General features: G+C 40.3%; 1 protein-coding gene across 1 annotated transcript in view; it reads left to right on the forward strand.

Moving 5' to 3' along the window:
- Positions 1-18,143, forward strand: part of CSNK1G1 (casein kinase 1 gamma 1) — a 141,267-nt gene that overhangs the window by 101,713 nt on the left and 21,411 nt on the right. Inside the window, 5 exon segments of the mRNA NM_001038146.2 lie at positions 5,619-5,770; positions 7,119-7,353; positions 15,301-15,386; positions 17,224-17,308; positions 17,597-17,745. Coding sequence (NP_001033235.1) covers positions 5,619-5,770; positions 7,119-7,353; positions 15,301-15,386; positions 17,224-17,308; positions 17,597-17,745 — 707 coding nt within the window.

An 18,143-nucleotide genomic window follows, 5' to 3' on the forward strand; every position in this document is an offset into this window, starting at 1 on the left:
CAATGGCACCCGACTCCAGTACTCTCGCCTGGAAAATCCCATGGATGGAGGAGCCTGGAGGGCTGCATTCCATGGGGTCGCTGAGGGTCGGACACGACTGAGTGACTTCACTTTCACTTTTCACTTTCATGCATTGGAGAAGGAAATGGCAACCCACTCCAGTGTTCTTGCCTGGAGAATCCCAGGGACGGGGGAGCCTGGTGGGCTGCCGTCTATGGGGTCGCACAGAGTCGGGCACGACTGAAGTGACTTAGCAGTAGCAGCATATGTCTAATGATATTCCAGTTCCCAAGAGGCCTGTGAACAAGGTGGTTGTAAAACATTTTTCATTATAGACAAGACAAAATAATGCTGATTCTTTAATCCTGGGTCTCACTGTTTTGGTTATTACACCAGCAGTTTGAATAGATTCATATGTTGAACTGCGTCATATTGTAAAAAGGCATTTTTTTTCAGAGTCAGAGAAATGAGAGGGATTCTGTTCTTCTTTTAAAAAGAAAAACGCATGTAATGTCTCATGTTTTTTGTGAGAATGCATTGTTTTTGTTGTTTTAATATTTTCTGAGTTTTAAAGGGTATGCTTTCATTTTCTCCTTTCATTTCTTCCTATGGAGTATAATCATGTTTATCTGCCTATTCTTTCTGCTTTCTTGTTAAGTGAACTTATTTAATATTATTATTACTATCCCCATATATATAGTAATAATAATATTAAATTATTCCCTATATATCAGTAATTCCCTGATCTCTAGTAAACATTAAGGAACATTCGGTAACTGTGCTAAAAGCCACTACCATCGGTGGAACCAAGGACAGCTTAAGTTTGGAGAAAAACTATCCTATTTTCTTTAAAAATTAAAAAACAAACTGTATAAACAAAGAAAAGGAATTGCCGAGGTCATTATGTCCTTAAAGGTTTTTTTCCAGCCCTAACTTTAGAAGATAGTCATCAACATATATGTACTTTTTCATAGAAATATTAATATAGATATTACTTTTTTACATCCAGATATTAATGTACATATGAGACTTATTTGAATTTGCTTCACAGCTAGGTAATTTAGTTTTTCAAAAAGAATGAAAGGCTAATTATTAGGCAATAATATGATCAAATTACCAAAAGCTTCAAGGTGGTTCTATTTCAGTTCTCTGCCTGATGTGTATTTAAAAATATCTCTACTTAGGGTAGTTACTGTTCATAATACATTATGGAATCTTTTTAGGTAACAGCTTGGATGATAAAGAAGCTATTATCCTTGATTTGGAGTGTTTAACCCAAGTTGACTTTATGACAGATTGAAAAATAGCTTTAGTGCTATATGCCTTGCTTCCTGTCCTGTGCAACTTGATATATGTGTGGGCCATATGTCCAGCAGAGGTTATAAGAATATGTTACTGATGGATGGAAAAGCTATTTCATAGTTCCCTTTGAGAATATACATGATAACATCTGCAGTGTGGGTATAGCCTTGAAGTTTTGCTTTAGAAGAGATTTAGCCTATGGCTAAAGGTACTAGAGTGATATCTGTTGTAAATCCTTCAGAAGAGGTGGAATCTACTTCTTTAATTTTCAAGCTTTTATGCAGCTGACCAATTTAGGAAGGAGACCTTATTAGTGCTTTTATTTTCATAGCAGATGAGAGATTATAATACTTCCTTAATTTCTAAAATACCAAGAATTGAGTGATTTCACACCATAATATTGGTTAATTAAAAATTTCTTAAACAATGGATTAGAGATGGCTCTGTAGAAGTAGAGTGAAACCTAATATACAGGATTTCTTATTTAAATACAGCCCAGGTGATCAATCATTACTGTGCAGTTGTCTCTCACCAAAGAGGCAGATTTTTCTCGTGGGCCTGTGTCTTTCACCACCAGCACTGGCCAGTTTAGGGGTAGTCATGTATAAAACCAGACACAGATTGAAACTTTTGTGAGCGCATGTTTATCTGTACAGATGGTTCTAATAAATTACAACTACATCTTCCAAAGAGATTTTTATACTCAATAATACCTAAGAAACTCCAGAACAAGTCTTTCAAATAGCCTTAAAATGATTCCTTTCAAAAGGTATTGAGTCCAGTTGTTCTGATGAGAAAGAGCTTCTGAAAAAGATTAGTCTGTCATTGTTTTCCGAATTTTCATAATATATTAGCCATAAAGCAAAGCAGTGCCCTTTATTTTCTACCCTCTAGATACAGAGTTTTCCAGCTGAGGTTGCACTTCTGAATTATCTGTGGAACTTAGCTTATACCCACTACTAGAAATTCTGGTTTGGTAGGTTTGACGTGATGTCACTGTATCCGTTTTTTAAAGTTTTAGAGGTGTTTCTGATAGACACACTTTCAGTTGAGTACCACTACCAGTTACCATTACCAGCTTACATTTGAATTTGTACCACACATAGTCCATGGAGACAGTTTTCATTTATACTGGTTGTATGGCTTTACAAAGAAAAACCTATAAGATAGCTAGAAGGAAATCCTAGCTATAGTCACGATTATAGATTTAAAAGAACTAGGAACTTCCCTGGTGGTCCAGTGGTTAAGACTCTGCTTTTACCCAGTCGGGGGAAGTGGGGGGGGTGCAGGTTCCATCCCTGGTTGGGTAACAAACATCCCACATGCTGGACGGCATAGCCAAAAAAAAAAGAGAGAGAGAACCAGTCTGAACTCCTTCTCTTTATGGATGAAACAGAGCAGAGAGGTGAAAGAATTTTCAGAGTTGGAGCAGAACCAAATCCACAACTCTGACTTGAGTTCTTTTGTACACTAGCATCTTGGACCTAGTCCATCTTTGAGAAAAGCCTTCAAGGCCAAAACTCAGTAATCCGGAAGTTGTCTTGAGCATCCCAAAGCCCAATGGGGTATTATGAGATTCAAAGTATTTAATAAAAGGAACAGTAACACAGCCCGCAGGAACTCCTCACATCTTTGAAATTTCTAGGCAGGAGTTATGAGTGACATTACTCACAGTTAGAAATTATAGACATCACCCAGAAAGCTTTTGTGGCTTCTTTGTAAACATGGAAATTTCTGACAAGAGATGCCTAGATTTGGTACTAAAGATCGTCAAGAACAAGATGACCATGTGTCTTATTTTTAAATTGATCCTTAAATATTGGCAGCAAGTCTAGAAAATCATGCCAGTTTTATATTTCTACACAGCCCTGACTTTTAGCTTGTACTTCAGAAGGAGGATATTGTGCCTGGGTTTGCAATTTAACCAAGTAAAGGAGTAGAATGTTTATTAATTAGGATTAGACTTGGTTGTAAAAAAATTACAAAGAACAGTAGTTCAGTCAAGGTAGAGATTGATTTTTCTTCTGGATTAAAAAAGTCCAGAAGGGAATGGAAGCCTTGCATTGGTGTGGTTGCTTCCCTGTCATCAGGGATGGGTTCTTCTAATTTTGTTTCATCCATATCTACATCTTCAAGGAGTCTGATAGTTCTAGATGGCTTCTGGAGCTTCAGTCATCTCAAAGGCACATACCTCCAACTTGAATCAGCTCCCTTAAAGAACTTCTCTAGAACTACCCTATCTAACAATTTCTGTTTCCATCTCACTTGCCATTCCTGTTATCAAAGGAGACTAGAAGGTTATAGCTAGCTGAGTTGCTGTTGATAAGAATTAGATATTTTGTTGTTAACAAAGAAGGAGGGAATGGATATTGGGCAGGCAACCAACAGATCTGCCCCACCTATTTTGAAGAATATAATATTAGGAAAATCAATTTTTCATCACATCAGAAGCTATTATATAGGATGTAGCATTTAAAAGATCTCCAAACCACAGTCTACAACGTGTCTGATTAATTAAAGCAGTAAATCTCTATGGTAGTGTTCCACTTTGGATTTCTCAGCAGGACTCAGGAACAGCTGTTAGGTTTTATATATTTTAAGTGAGCTGAAGATGAGTTCTTAAAACAACAGGGGGAAAAAGACAACTTTTTGGGGAAAGGGAGAATCAAAACAAGCACAGGGCAATTCAGTGGATATTTATGGGGCTAGTAGGAGCAGAGTATACTATAGTAGACAGTATGAGCCAGGAATGACCTGATAGAAACACTAAAAAAGAAGTTGTCTAGTATTTCAATGGAATAAAATAGACTGATGCACCACACAAAATAATTATAGACGCATATCGTAGCAATGATTTGTACCAGTTCCAAATATACAAGACCTGTGCTGGAGAGAAGGACAAGCATATTGATTGGGTTAAAGTTTTAAGGATTAGATATTGTCTCAGTTCCTTTGGGCTGCTGTAACACAACACAGACTGAGTGACTTATAAACTCAGAAAAATTTTTTTCTCAGTTCCAATAGCTGGAAGTCCAAGATCATGATACCAGTGTGGTCAAGTTCTGCTGAAGGCCCTCGTCTGGGTTGCAGACTGCTAACTTCCTGCTGTGTCCTCACATGGCTGCAGGTGGCTAGGGAGCTCTGTGGGTTCTCTTTCTTAAGGGCACTAATCCCACTCGTGAAGGCCTTGCCTTCATGATCTCACCTCCCAGAGGCCCACACGTCTTAAAATAATCACATTGGGCATTAGTAGCATTTGTAGCATCAACATATGAATTTTGGGAAGGGGCCACAGATGTTCATATCGCAGCAGATAGAATTACCTCTGCCAGTTTTCCACCTGTACAATGAAAAGAGAATGCCAAGATGGAGAGAACCTTGTTATCTGAAAAACTCATAGGCAAGAGCATACAGTGACCTGCAGCATTTACAAGTGTAGACCACGGTATACATAAGTGTATTAAGATGGAAGTGTTCCCACTCAAAGGACCAGATTTTTTAGTTCTGTAGTCTCATTCATACCCACAGTTCACATGGTGCCATTTAGCACATATTTATTGATGTCTCATTTACAATACACTTTAAGGAGGAAATTCATTCACAAGTTGCCACTTAGATGAGAACGTCTAGATTTTGGCTTCTTATAACTATGAATTTCAAATCTGGGGAAAGCCCAGCCTTGTATTTTTATTCCTTTTCCTTTCATAATTACTTATCAGTAACCAAACCCAGCCTGTTGACATTGCTCCTACTGAGAAAAAACAGGAAGCTACAGGGACTCCCTCTGAGAAAAAGACCAGGCTGCGCCCTCTGTCACCTCACCCCTTCAGTCTGGGTTCTCCTCGGAGCCGCAGTCACAGACAGCTCTATCTCCATGTGGTTTTGGCAGTAAGCACAGAGTACACATGAGACCGGCTAGTGCAGCAAGGTGTGTGAGCCTGGCCTTTGAGCTCACGAGTCGTCTTTTTGAAACTTGTGATAGTGTACTTTGGGGCACTCTTGGTGGAGAATAGTTGATGCTCCAGTCCAGCAGTGGACCACGGACTATTCTCTCTGTTACATAGCAGTGGGAATGCCTTTGGTATGAAATAACTACTTTATTTTGAACATATTGTGCAATGACTTAGCCTTTCCCACACATTACTAGTTCCTTTTGAAGCTGTCATGCTCAGTTTAGGTTCTCCGGTAGGAACTGTGAAAGAAAACGAAAATCTCAGAAGTTGTATTCCCTTTTGATCTGCTTCATGCTGATGCAGCTGTGTCGTATTTTGGCCTTTGGTCCCTCACTCTGCACCCCATTTTCCCTCTGCTTTCAGGTGAAGGTCTCCCACAGGTGTATTACTTTGGACCGTGTGGGAAGTACAACGCCATGGTGCTGGAGCTTCTTGGCCCTAGCTTGGAGGACTTGTTTGACCTCTGTGACCGGACCTTTACTTTGAAGACTGTGTTAATGATAGCCATTCAGTTGGTAAGTTGGCGTTGCTCTTCTGCGTAGGGATGGGGAGGGGCAGGTCTCCTAACCGCATCCTTGTGTGTCTGTTGGCATTTACCAGCTCTGGTGACACCTTGTGAATGCACATTTCCTGGCTTGGTGGCATTGTAGACAGCTGGCTGGGGCAAAAAGGGTTAACCCAAGAAGTCACACTGTATTTGCCGTTTGCTCTATTTTAAGAGTTTGCACCTTGGAGCAATACTCTGCCCTTAACTGAAGCGCAGGTGGTATATAGGGAGAAAGAGGGTGATTCGGCGACAGTTGCTCAAATGCAGGTAACTTCTTGGTGGTTGTATTTATAGGTTTTAAACACATGACTGTAAAGTTTTGTCACATCCTCCCTCTTTCCTTACCATCGCATCCAAGAAGAGATGGAAAATATAACCCACTGCCCTAGAATCAGATTTCAGAGTTGACCAAGAACCTGCCTTAGGTCTCTGGCCTCTAGTTCTCACAGAGACCAACGCAGCTAAGGCTGTGTCTCTCAGCACCTACCAAATCCCACACCAGTACCAGTTTAAGGAGCAGTTAAGACAGTTGCTTTGAGAAGATTGTCAGCCCCTCTGCACAAGGATGTAGATGCATCTCTGTGAGTCTGAAATGGTGATGGTCTCACCCACTTTAAAGACTTGGAAATGAAAAAAAAAAAAGACTTGGAAATGTTAGAAAACTGATCTTGACTTTAGAAAAAAGTTCAAATGCTCAAGCTCCCTTTCTATACTAAGCAGAAATGATTTAAAGGTAGAAATGAACTTAATGAAATTTGAAAACATGTTTTATTTGGGACTGTGCTTTCTCATAAAAACTATGCTCCTACCTCCGCCGTTAGTTAGCTCTGTGATATTAGTTCAGTCAGCCTCTCTGGGCCTCCCTTTCCTTATTTCTGCAACAAAGAGACAGCGTATAGGAAGGTGTGGGCAGGAAGTGAAGGAGGCAGCAGCATCTGTCCTCAGAGGCCACCACCACATTGTTTCCTGCCTGGGAGTGATTCTTGCCTCTCAAATGCTTTCCTTCTGCAGTAACATAAAAACATTAGTTCTGTTCACCATTTGCAAGTTGTCACGTGAAGTAAAACCGTATACTATCACTTTAGCTGAACCATACTATTCTTCTCTCTTTTATCTTCATATTTGTCATGTATGTATTAGTATCAGAAAATACGTTCTGATTTACAGGAGTAAAGTGACTCTGGGTGGTGAAGAAATAAGTTTTATTTTAATTTCAGTAATTACAACTTTGAGCTGATAAAAGGAAACGTTTTGGAGTATTTTTGTAATAAGCTTCTTCAGAGTAGTATTTGTATCACTGTCATTCTCTCTTTTAGCTTTCCCGAATGGAGTATGTCCACTCAAAGAATCTCATCTACCGAGATGTCAAGCCAGAGAACTTCCTGATCGGTCGACAAGGCAATAAGAAAGAGCATGTTATACACATTATAGACTTTGGACTGGCCAAGGAATACATTGACCCTGAAACCAAAAAACATATACCTTATAGGGAACACAAAAGTTTAACTGGAACAGCAAGATACATGTCTATCAACACGCATCTTGGCAAAGGTGTGTTTATTTTCAGCTCCAAGAAAGAGGCAGGTTGTTAAAACACCTTTTTATTCCCAAAACACTTTTGTACCCACTGTGCATTACAACTTGTGATTCTTATTGCTTCACAGGGTAAGTGATGTTTATACTTGAGAAATTAAGATGGTAAGTCAGTGACTTTCTCAGTATCCTGTTGACAGCTTAAGGATTTTTAATTCTTTGTTTCCTAGTGCTATTTTTTCAGCAGTGTGGATACTTTAATGACTGAATTAAGGTGATAGCATCTTGGTAAGTTTAGAGATGAGTTTGATAGCTACATACACATGGCACCCTATATAACCTGAAAAGGCCATCAGGCTGATCTTTGGAGAAGGGTACTTCATTAAAACATGGACCAGGCTTCTGTTCTCTGTGCATAGTTCCATGACTCATTTTTCCAGGAAAAGTCTATGTCTTATATTCATTGAAAATACATTTGCTTTTCCATGAGTCTTGAGTTTTTTTTTACTCATGATAGACAATTTGGACAAATATTGCTAAAAGCTCTAGTCAAGACAGAAGGCCTTCCATGTTAGAGAGACTAGTCCAGAGAAGCCTAAGGAACAGTGGGAAGGCTTAGTTGGTAGGACTCTGGGCCCTCAGCAGCTTCTCAAGGAAAGCTTCCCTTTTTGTCTGTTTTATATATTGGGCTTTCATGGAAGATTCTATGTGAAGAAAAGGTACTAAGGTGATTGAAAAGATATGTTTGAAAATCACCACTCTAGAGAGTAGACATATAAACAGAGTATTAGACTCCTAGATATAGCTCATTATATAAGGTGTTTAAATATTAATGAACTATTTACACAATAAGTATTTTAAAGACTAATGTAAGCACCTACAAAGTTGCTTCATTGAGTACACTACTCAGAGATTCAGGTGAGGATTCTAGTGAAGAATAAAAATGACATTACCAAGTAGTGTGATATAACCTAAGTTGAAATGAATGCTGTCAGGATTTTTTTGCTGGATATTCTCACATAACTAAATATAATAGTTTAAAATTAGACTGGAAGGTTCTCTGCCACTTTTTATTGGTGACACTTTGGACAAGTATCAAACTTGTCCAAAACTTGTCCCTGAAACTGACCTGTAAAAATAGAGTAATATTTCACAAGGATGTGTTGCAGGTTGAATGAGTGATAACATGTAACACGGTTCTGTTGCAGAGTGCTCAGAATTCCCTTCTTCCTTCCTTTTCACAAAGAGAGAGACTGTGGTACATAGTAAAGTCATGATCGTTTGGTTTCACTGACAGTCTGGAAGTTGTTCTGATGTCTGCTTCCTGGGCTCAGCATTTGTGTTCTGATTTTTTTATTCTTATCAGGAAGAGCAAGAACAGATAAGAAATATGTATTTCGTGTTGTTTGTTTAAGGTACAATGTAATAGTTAAGAAAAGGGGATGTAAATTCAGGCTCTTTAAAATAAACTTGTATGGGCCAATAACCTTCCTCTTTCACCATCAGTTATCTCATCTGCCTTGAAATGTTTATGTTAATAGTACCTTATAGCATAGGGTTCTGTGAGATAATGCATATAAACTGTTTAGGATATTGCTTAATAATACTAAAGACTGTATAATGGTAGTTACCATTTATTCAACAAAATATGTTTTAAGCATCTACTGTCATCAGACTGGGTTCCTTTATCTCTCGGTGTAGCTGTTTCTGCTGGAATTTTTGAATTTAGCTCCACATGTGGACTTCCTGAGTTCCAGGGTTTTTTTTCAGGTCAGATCCAGCCTGTCACCATATTTGTCTGTAATGTCCCCATTATAGAGAATACATATAGGTGGTTGTCACATGCCCTTTAAACTCTCTGGCCATGGTCTCAAACTCAGAGAGGTTTCTGTAGGAACTGTAATCCTATTGGTTTTCAAATGTGTAGCTTCTTTTATGTTGTAATGGAAAAAAGAAGTGTATCTTTTCCAATTGAACTGAAGAGAATTGCCTGTTAATTTTGCGATGGCACAAACAAGGGAAGCACTAAACCTGACATTACTGCATTAGATTACTCACCTTCCCACTGATTAAACCTGCCCATTTTATATTCCTTAATATTTGAAGTTAGGGTGAGGACACTGGGTCACCTGGCTCCTTTCTTTCAACGAAATATATTTGACCTAAAATCAAGCTTGCAATGCAGGTAAACCAAGCACATCTTTCTGACTGGTTGAAAGGAACCCTTTATCAGTTCAGTTCAGTTCAGTCACTCAGTCGTGTCCAACTCTTTGCGACCCATGGACTGCAGCACGCCAGGCCTCCCTGTCCATTGCCAACTCCCAGAGTTTACCCAAACTCATGTCCATGGAGTCGGTGATGCCATCCAACCATCTCATCCTCTGTCATCCCCTTCTCCTCCCGCCTTCAATCTTTCCCAGCATCAGGGTCTTTTTAAATGAGTCAGCTCTTTGCATCAGTGGGCCAAAGTATTGGAGTTTCAGCTTCAGCATCAGTCCTTCCAGTGAGTATTCAGGACTGATTTCCTTTAGGATGGACTGGTTGGATCTCCTTGCAGTCCAAGGGACTCTCAAGATCTTCTCCCACACCACAGTTCAAAAGCATCAATTCTTTGGCACTCAGCTTTCTTTATAGACCAACTTTCACATCCATACATGACTACTGGAAAAACCATAGCTTTGACTAGACAGACCTTTGTTGGCAAAGTAATATCTCTGCTTTTTAATATGCAGTCTAGGTTGGTGCTAACTTTTCTTCCAAGGAGCAAGCGTCTTTTAATTTCATGGCTGCAGTCACCATCTGCAGTAATTTTGGAGCCCCCCCAAAAATAAAGTCTCTCACTGTTTCCACTGTTTCTCCATCTATTTGCTATAAAGTGGTGGGACCAGATACCATGATCTTAGTTTTCAGAATATTGAGTTTTAAGCCAACTTTTTCACTCATCAAGAGGCTCTTCAGTTCTTGGTTGCTTTCTGCCACAAGGGTGGTGTCATCTGCATATCTGAAGTTATTGATATTTCTCCCGGCAATCTTGACTCCAGCTGTCCTTCATCTAGGCTCGCGTTTCACGTGATGTACTCTGTGTATAAGTTAAATAAGCAGGCTGACAGTATAAAGCCTTGACACATTCCTTTCCTGATTTGGAACCAGTCTGTTGTTCCATGTCCAGTTCTGACTGTTGCTTCCTGACCTGCATACAGATTTCTCAGGAGGCAGGTCAGGCGGTCTGGTATTCCCATCTCTTTCAGAATTTTCCACAGTTTGTTGTGGTCCACACAGTCAAAGGCTTTGGCATAGTCAATAAAGCAGAAATAGATGTTTTTCTGGAACTCTGGTGCTTTTTCGATGATCCAGCATATGTTGGCAATTTGATCTCTGGTTCCTCTGCCTTTTCTAAATCCAGCTTGAACATCTGGAAGTTCATGGTTCACGTACTGTTGAAGCCTGGCTGGAAGAATTTTGAGCATTATTTTACTAGCGTGTGAGATGAGTACATTTGTGCAGTAGTTTGAGCATTCTTTGGCATTGCCTTTCTTTGGGATTGGAATGAACACTGACCTTTTCCAGTCCTGTGGCCACTGCTGAGTTTTCCAAATTTGCTGGCGTATTGAGTGCAGCACTTTCACAGCATCATCTTTTAGGATTTGAAATAGCTCAACTGGAATTCCATCACCTCTACTAGCTGTGTTCGCAGTGATGTTTCCTAAGGCCCACTTGAATTCACATTCCAGGATGTCTGGCTCTCTGTGAGTGATCACACTATCGTGGTTATCTGGGTCATGAAGATCCTTTTTGTACAGTTCTTCTGTGTATTCTTGCCACCTCTTCTTAATATCTTCTGCTTCTGTTAGGTCCATACCATGTCTGTCCTATATCGAGCCCATCTTTGCATGAAATGTTCCCTTGGTATCTCTGATTTTCTTGAAGAGATCTCTAGCCTTTCCTATTCTATTGTTTTCCTCTATTTCTTTGCACTGATCACTGAGGAAGGCTTTCTTATCTCTCCTTGCTATTCTTTGGAACTCTGCATTCAAATGGGTATATCTTTCCTTTTCTCCTTTGCCCTTCGCTTCTCTTCTATTCACAGCTATTTGTAAGGCCTCCTCAGACAACCATTTGGATGGTCTTGCTCCCTGTCTCCTGTACAATGTCACGAACCTCATTCCATAGTTCTTCTGGCACTCTATCAGATCTAATCCCTTAAATCTATTTCTCACTTCCACTGTATAATTGTCAGGGATTTCATTTAGGTCATACCTGAATGGTCTAGTGGTTTTCCCTACCTTCTTCAGTTTAAGTCTGGATTTGGCAATAAAGAGTTCATGGTCTGTGCCACAGTCAGCTCCCAGTCTTGTTTTCACTGACTGTACAGAGCTTCTCCATCTTTGGCTGCAAAGAATATAAGCAATCTGATTTTGGTATTGGCCTCTCTGGTGATGCCCATGTGTAGAGTCTTCTCTTATGTTGTTGGAAGAGGGTATTTGCTATGACTAGTGCATTCTCTTGGCAAAACTCTATTAGCCGGTGCCCTGCTTCATTCTGTACTCCACAGCCAGATTTGCCTGTTACTCCAGGTATTTCCTGACTTCCTACTTTTGCATTCCAGTCCCCTATAATAAAAAGGACATCTTTTTTGGGTGTTAGTTCTAGAAGGTCTTGTAGGTCTTCATAGAACTGTTCAACTTTGGCTTCTTCAGCATTACCTGTCGGGGCATAGACTTGGATTACTGTGATATTGAATGGTTTGCCTTGGAAACCAACAGAGATCATTCTGTCATTTTTGAGATTGCATCCAGGTACTACATTTCAGACTCTCTTGTTGCTATGATGGCTACTCCCTTTCTTCTAAGAGATTCTTGCCCACAGTAGTAGATATAATGGTCATCTGAGTTAAATTCACCCAATCCAGTCTGTTTTAGTTCTCTGATTTCTAAAATGTTAATGTTCACTCTTGCCATCTCTTGTTTGACTACTTCCAATTTGCCTTGATTGATGGACCTAACATTCCAAGTTCCTATGCAACATTGGTCTTTACAACATCGGACTTTACTTCCATCACCAGTCACATCCACAGCCGGGTGTTGTTTTTGCTTTGGCTCCGTCCTTTCATTCTTTCTGGAGTTATTTCTCCACTGATCTCTGGTATCATATTGGGCACCTACCGACCTGGGGAGTTCATGTTTCAGTGTCCTATCTTTTTGCCTTTTCATACTTTTCATGGGGTTCTCAAGGCAAGAATACTGAAGTGGTTTGCCATTCCCGTCTCCAGTGGACCATGTTTTGTCAGACCTCTGCACCATGACCCGTCCGTCTTGGGTGGCCCTTTATGATATGGATGAATATAATGTGGATGAAGCCTTTATGATGTGGATGAATTTGTGTCCTCCAGATCTCACTGGTATTGAAACCTTTCTTCTTTGAAAATAAAAATAACCTTCATGAAAAAACAAGGGCATCAGGAAATACTGAATTGAACAAATGTGGAGTATTCAAAGAAATATGGAAATAAAGCCTGGCTCCGTTTTTCATTCTCATTTTTTAAAAGATGTTTATGATTTAAACTGGGGCTTCCCAGATGGCTCAGTCATAAAAGAATCCACCTGCCAATGTAGGAACCATGGGTTCGATATCTAGGTTGGGAAGATTCCCTGAAGGAGGAAATGGCAACCCACTGCAGTATTCTTGCCTGGGAAATCCTGTGGACAGAGAAGACTGGTGAGTTACAGTCCACGAGGTGGCAAAGAGTCAGATGCAACTAAGCACAAGCATGATGGTTTAAATTATCATAGATTATCTTTGAATTTTAGAGGTGGAAAATGACTGTTCATAGTATCTAAATCAATCATTTCATTTTCAGATGAGGAAATTGAGGCCCAAAAGGTGACTTGGCCATGCTTGATTTTGCATACATTAATAAATTAATGGAAAGGAATAGGCCAAGACCTAGATAACCTGACTTAGGAACCATTATTTTTCTTACCATCCCATATCCCACAGCTTTTTTGTGTGTGATTTTCAATATTTGAAGTTATTTTATTACTCATTCTGGTGAGTTTAAATGTGTTTAGTATATTTTAGGGGGGTTAATTTTTTTTTTTTTAATCTCATTTTATAATGGATTTTGCTGTGAAGAAAAGTTGGGCTTGTTTCTGTTGTACAGTTACTCAAAATGTGGGGAGTTTCGCCCTCTAGTGCCCAACCAGCTAAAATACAACCATTTGTCCCTGGATTTTTTTTTTTTTAATTAAAGGGGCCTCCTTACAGGAAGTAGATGTAAAAATAGAGGACATGAGTAGGTTTGATACAGTGTGAGAACCTGCAGGGTGTGGTTTCTCTGTCTGCCCTGCTTGTGGGAGGCCCCGATTCACCCTGCCTGTTCTTTCTCTTTTTGTGTATCTTTAGGTTCTGTTAACAGAATCTATTAACAACATCTGTAGCCAGAAGCTTCTGGTGGCCTTGCTGTTTGTCTTCATTCTTTCAAGGATTATTTCGATTGCTGTGTATCAGCTCAACTTTATCTCTCGTCAGGGTGCTGCCCCTTCCCATTAAGTGACCTAACTTGCGAAAACCTCCTCCTTCTTCATCTACACTGTAGAGTACTATTCACTCTTTTCCATGCAAATTTCCTATGATAGAGGCGGCAGTGAAAGTATTGTGCTTTTGTATTTTGAGTTACCTGAGAAGCTTTTCCTGCCTCCCTGATTCTGTTGGGTTTTACTTTCTACATAAAGAAGACAAAAGTCAAGTTGAAGGTAGTCTCTTATTTTTATATCTCTCATTTCTTTTGATAAAGCCCCGGACTTGATTCTGAAAAATAAACACATAAAATGTCTGAGATGAACTATAATTGGCAAATTAAAAGTGGAAGAATGTGCTACTTCTGTTGCCTGACAGCCAAAGATGTATAGGATGTTTTCCGAGATGTAGTTACAGTTTTTAAATTAACTATTCTGCAGTTCTTTATCATCCTTATCTTCCCAATTTAAAGAAAAGAAAGCAAAATCCAGCAACTTGTTTTACATTCTAAGCTCACTGAATGCAAGGATACTGGTTTATGTGCCCATAAAGGGCACCTTAGTAATACATCTTTCTTAAGGCGGCTGTGGTACAAATGGAATGGAGCTAAGGATTATGTCAAAAGAATAAAAAGCACTAGGCATGTATACTGGGCTTCTCTGGTGGCTCAGATAGTAGAGAATCTGCCTGCAATGTGAGAGACCTGGGTTTGATCCCTGGGTTGGGAAGATCCCCTGGAGAAGGGAATGGTGACTCACTTCAGTATTCTTGCCTGGGAAGTCCCATGGACAGAGGAGCCTGGTGAGCTACATTTCGTGGGGTTGCAAAAAATCAGACATGACTGAGCAAGTAACATACACACACACACACACACACACACACACACAAGGAAATCCCATGGACAGAGGAACCTGGCAAGCTACAGTCCATGGGGTCGCAAAGAATAGGACATGACTGAGCGACTAACACACACACACACGTATGCTGGGCATTCTGCAGCTTGTGTCTTTGCAGGCCTAGCCAGAAGGACTGTTTTAACAGCCTCAGCTACTCCATCTGCTGCTCACTTTTCACAATGGTAACCAAAGAGCAATTGTAGCCCATGCACTAGAAATAACATTTGTTATTTCTTACTTTCAGGAAGTATCTTACATTCAGGAAGGTGACAGCATCGAGTGAGTAGTACTCACTGTTCAGTGATTTGGACCGGGTTTTAGTTTAGACTTGCTCTTTTCACTTGGTATTTACTTGCCAGTAACAGATCTAAGCAAAGGAAGTACACGCTGTTTTTGGTTTTGATCTAAAATACCACCCCTGATTTAGTTATACAGAGGATTAGTAAGCAGAGCCTTTCCAGAGCAGACAGGTTTTTGAAGGGATTACTTGGGTTTGCACCCCTTTCTGATTTAATAACTGCAAACATAATGTGTGATCTGTCTTCCCTTTTAGAGCAGAGCCGGCGCGATGATTTGGAAGCCCTGGGCCATATGTTCATGTATTTCCTTCGAGGCAGCCTTCCCTGGCAAGGACTCAAGGTATCCTTGGAAGTGCTTAGTGGAGGGCTTTGCTGAAATACTTAGCTGATAATGAAAGGGGTGGCTGACTTGATGCTATAAGAAGCACAGAGGGGACAATCGGCTCCAGAGATGCAAGGCAGGAACTACATTAGTCTGTAATGTAAATACTCACCTGGGCTTGGGAAGCTCTGTTTTCCCCACATTTGTCTTCTTTCCCTTCTGAAGCCTTCTTCCTTGTGTTTGTAATTTCTTCCCTCATCCCCTCCCAGCCTTGCCAGTGCTGCTTTTCTCTCTGTGTTGATATTCCTTCTTCACTACCACTGTGTAGCAGGAATAGTGCTCCCAGTGCGTTAGGGAATTTATGGAACAGATTGCTGACAGCAGCTTCTACACATTTTACACAAGGCCAGCAGGGTTAGGTGTACCCGTAACAGGAACTGGGAAATACGTGTTTGTCCTGTATAGGCCAAGAACCCACCTGAACTAAACAAAACTCCAGGTTTAATATTGCTGTTCAAGTGTTCTATTGAATAAATGCCTATGCGTACAATGGCCGTTCCTTGTGAAATGAGTAGTTTAAATACCCTTCCTTAGGTAGGTGTCAGTACAGTGCATTTGTGTCAGGGTTAGCTATTAATTATAGTTACAACCATGGTAATGATTACCCTGTGCCTCTAGCTGCCTGGACTAGGAAATGGTGAGCTTCTTACCCATTCTAAGACCCATTAGATAGCTAAATGCAAGACTTGTTTGAGTTGTAATCTACTTCAGTACGTTAGTATAGAAAGAAACTTTATCAGTAGCTTTGGGTACCATACAGTCCCTCCCTCCCTCCCAGAGGCCTGAAGGATTCATTTTGCTGTGATTTCTTGGACATTTGTGCTGAAAAGTGAGGCTTTTATTCCCTCCTTTGGGAGGCTTTTCTTTCTTTCCCTTTAAATTCCTCTCCTAACGTCTCTTCCATGGTCTTCTCCTAGTTGCATACCTTCTCATTGATATTGATAGTTGTCAAATAGAGTTTCACATCCTATCTGCTCATCATACAGCCAAGCAATGCGTTCTTGTATTATTAATTGCTTGAAATTTTCTCATGACCCATGAATCATTTTAGGGTAGTTGTAGATTTAAAATGTCCCCAGCATAACTTCAAAACATAATTGCTTAAAGCTGGGTCAGCAGGCTAGGTAGACCTTCATGCAGATCCCTTGAGACCACATTATTGGTCCACGCTCCACAAGCCCTCTGTCTGCAGTCTTAAGCAAGCCAGACTTGGCTACTTTGAGCCACTGACATATAGCAAACCTGTCTGTCAGCCACGCCTGTATTATAGCTAACGTTTTCTGCTTGCCCCCATTTGGATTAGCAATATTTTTTTTTTTATTTAATTGAAGGTGATCACTCTACAGAATTTTCTGGCTTTCTGTCATACATCAACAGGAATCAGCCATAAGTACACTCATATGGATTAGCAATATTTTTAATCTTATCTAGAGCTGATCAAAGAATGAGAAGGTTGAATCGCATTTGAACCCTAGTGCCCATGGGACATTACTAAGCTGTTACAGTTTTGAATTTATTTTTTTATCCTAGTCCCTCATGCCATTACATTTGACGGTGTTTATCTGAGACTACTAAATATATTTGCCAGTAAAGCTTTCCAGAACAGCAGATGTTCTGTGCATGTCTGAATGTATCATCTCTAGTACATTTCTTATTTGTCAGTATCAGAAAAAAATTGAGATGATCTAATAAACCCTGACAGTTTGAGTGAAACAGTCATAATGTCCCCAGACATATTGGACCTCCCATACTTAGCACCTCTTTCCAAGTAACTTTTTCTCTTTATTCTCTACAGGCTGATACCTTAAAAGAAAGATATCAAAAAATTGGTGACACCAAAAGGAATACTCCCATTGAAGTTCTCTGTGAAAACTTCCCAGGTAGGATGCCAACAGGACCCTCCAGCCGGTGCCACTGGAGCCTTGAACAAGGTGGAAACCATGCCTGTCTTAGTATCTCTAGATAAGGGTCCTCTCCAAAAAAATTTACATTTCCTCTTATTGTTATTTAAATCAAGATAGATTTTTATCACTTTGATTTGATCCATGAAACAAAAAACACATCAGTGGCAGATATAGTCTGTGCAGGTACTCCTTGCCTGGTCCAGAGCTTCTCCCCACGGGAAGCATTCAGCTAACGAGCATGGCCTTTAACCTCTTTCCTAACAGAGGAGATGGCAACCTACCTGCGATATGTCAGGCGATTAGACTTCTTTGAAAAACCTGACTATGAGTATTTACGGACGCTCTTCACAGACCTCTTTGAAAGGAAAGGCTACACCTTTGACTACGCGTATGATTGGGTTGGGAGGCCTATTGTAAGTATCTTCTTTCTCCCCTGCTCCCCTCAGACCAGCACTGTCTCACCCCTTGCCAGACTTTCTGCCTGCATCTGTGGGGAAAAAGCAGTCCTTTGTAGACTTTCCATTTACCAGCCTTTTCAGGGAGATGCCATAGATTGCTCTCACTAGAGCAGTGAAGGAGTTACTCCTGCTGTGTTTTTAAGATTATGACCGCTATGACCTAAGATACCAGAATTTAAGTCAGGTTTTTAAAAATTCTTTATTTATTTTTGGCTGTGCTGGGTCTTCTTGCTGTGCACAGGCTTTCTCTAGTTGTGGAGAGCGGGAGCTACTCTCCGTTGCAATGCACGGGCGTCTTATTGCAGTGACTCCTCTTGTGGAGCACGAGCTTCAGGGCACACGGGCTCAAAGTT

The sequence above is a fragment of the Bos taurus genome, chromosome 10 (assembly GCF_002263795.3).
Source record: "Bos taurus isolate L1 Dominette 01449 registration number 42190680 breed Hereford chromosome 10, ARS-UCD2.0, whole genome shotgun sequence".
In the NCBI taxonomy this organism is placed as follows: Eukaryota; Metazoa; Chordata; class Mammalia; order Artiodactyla; family Bovidae; genus Bos; species Bos taurus.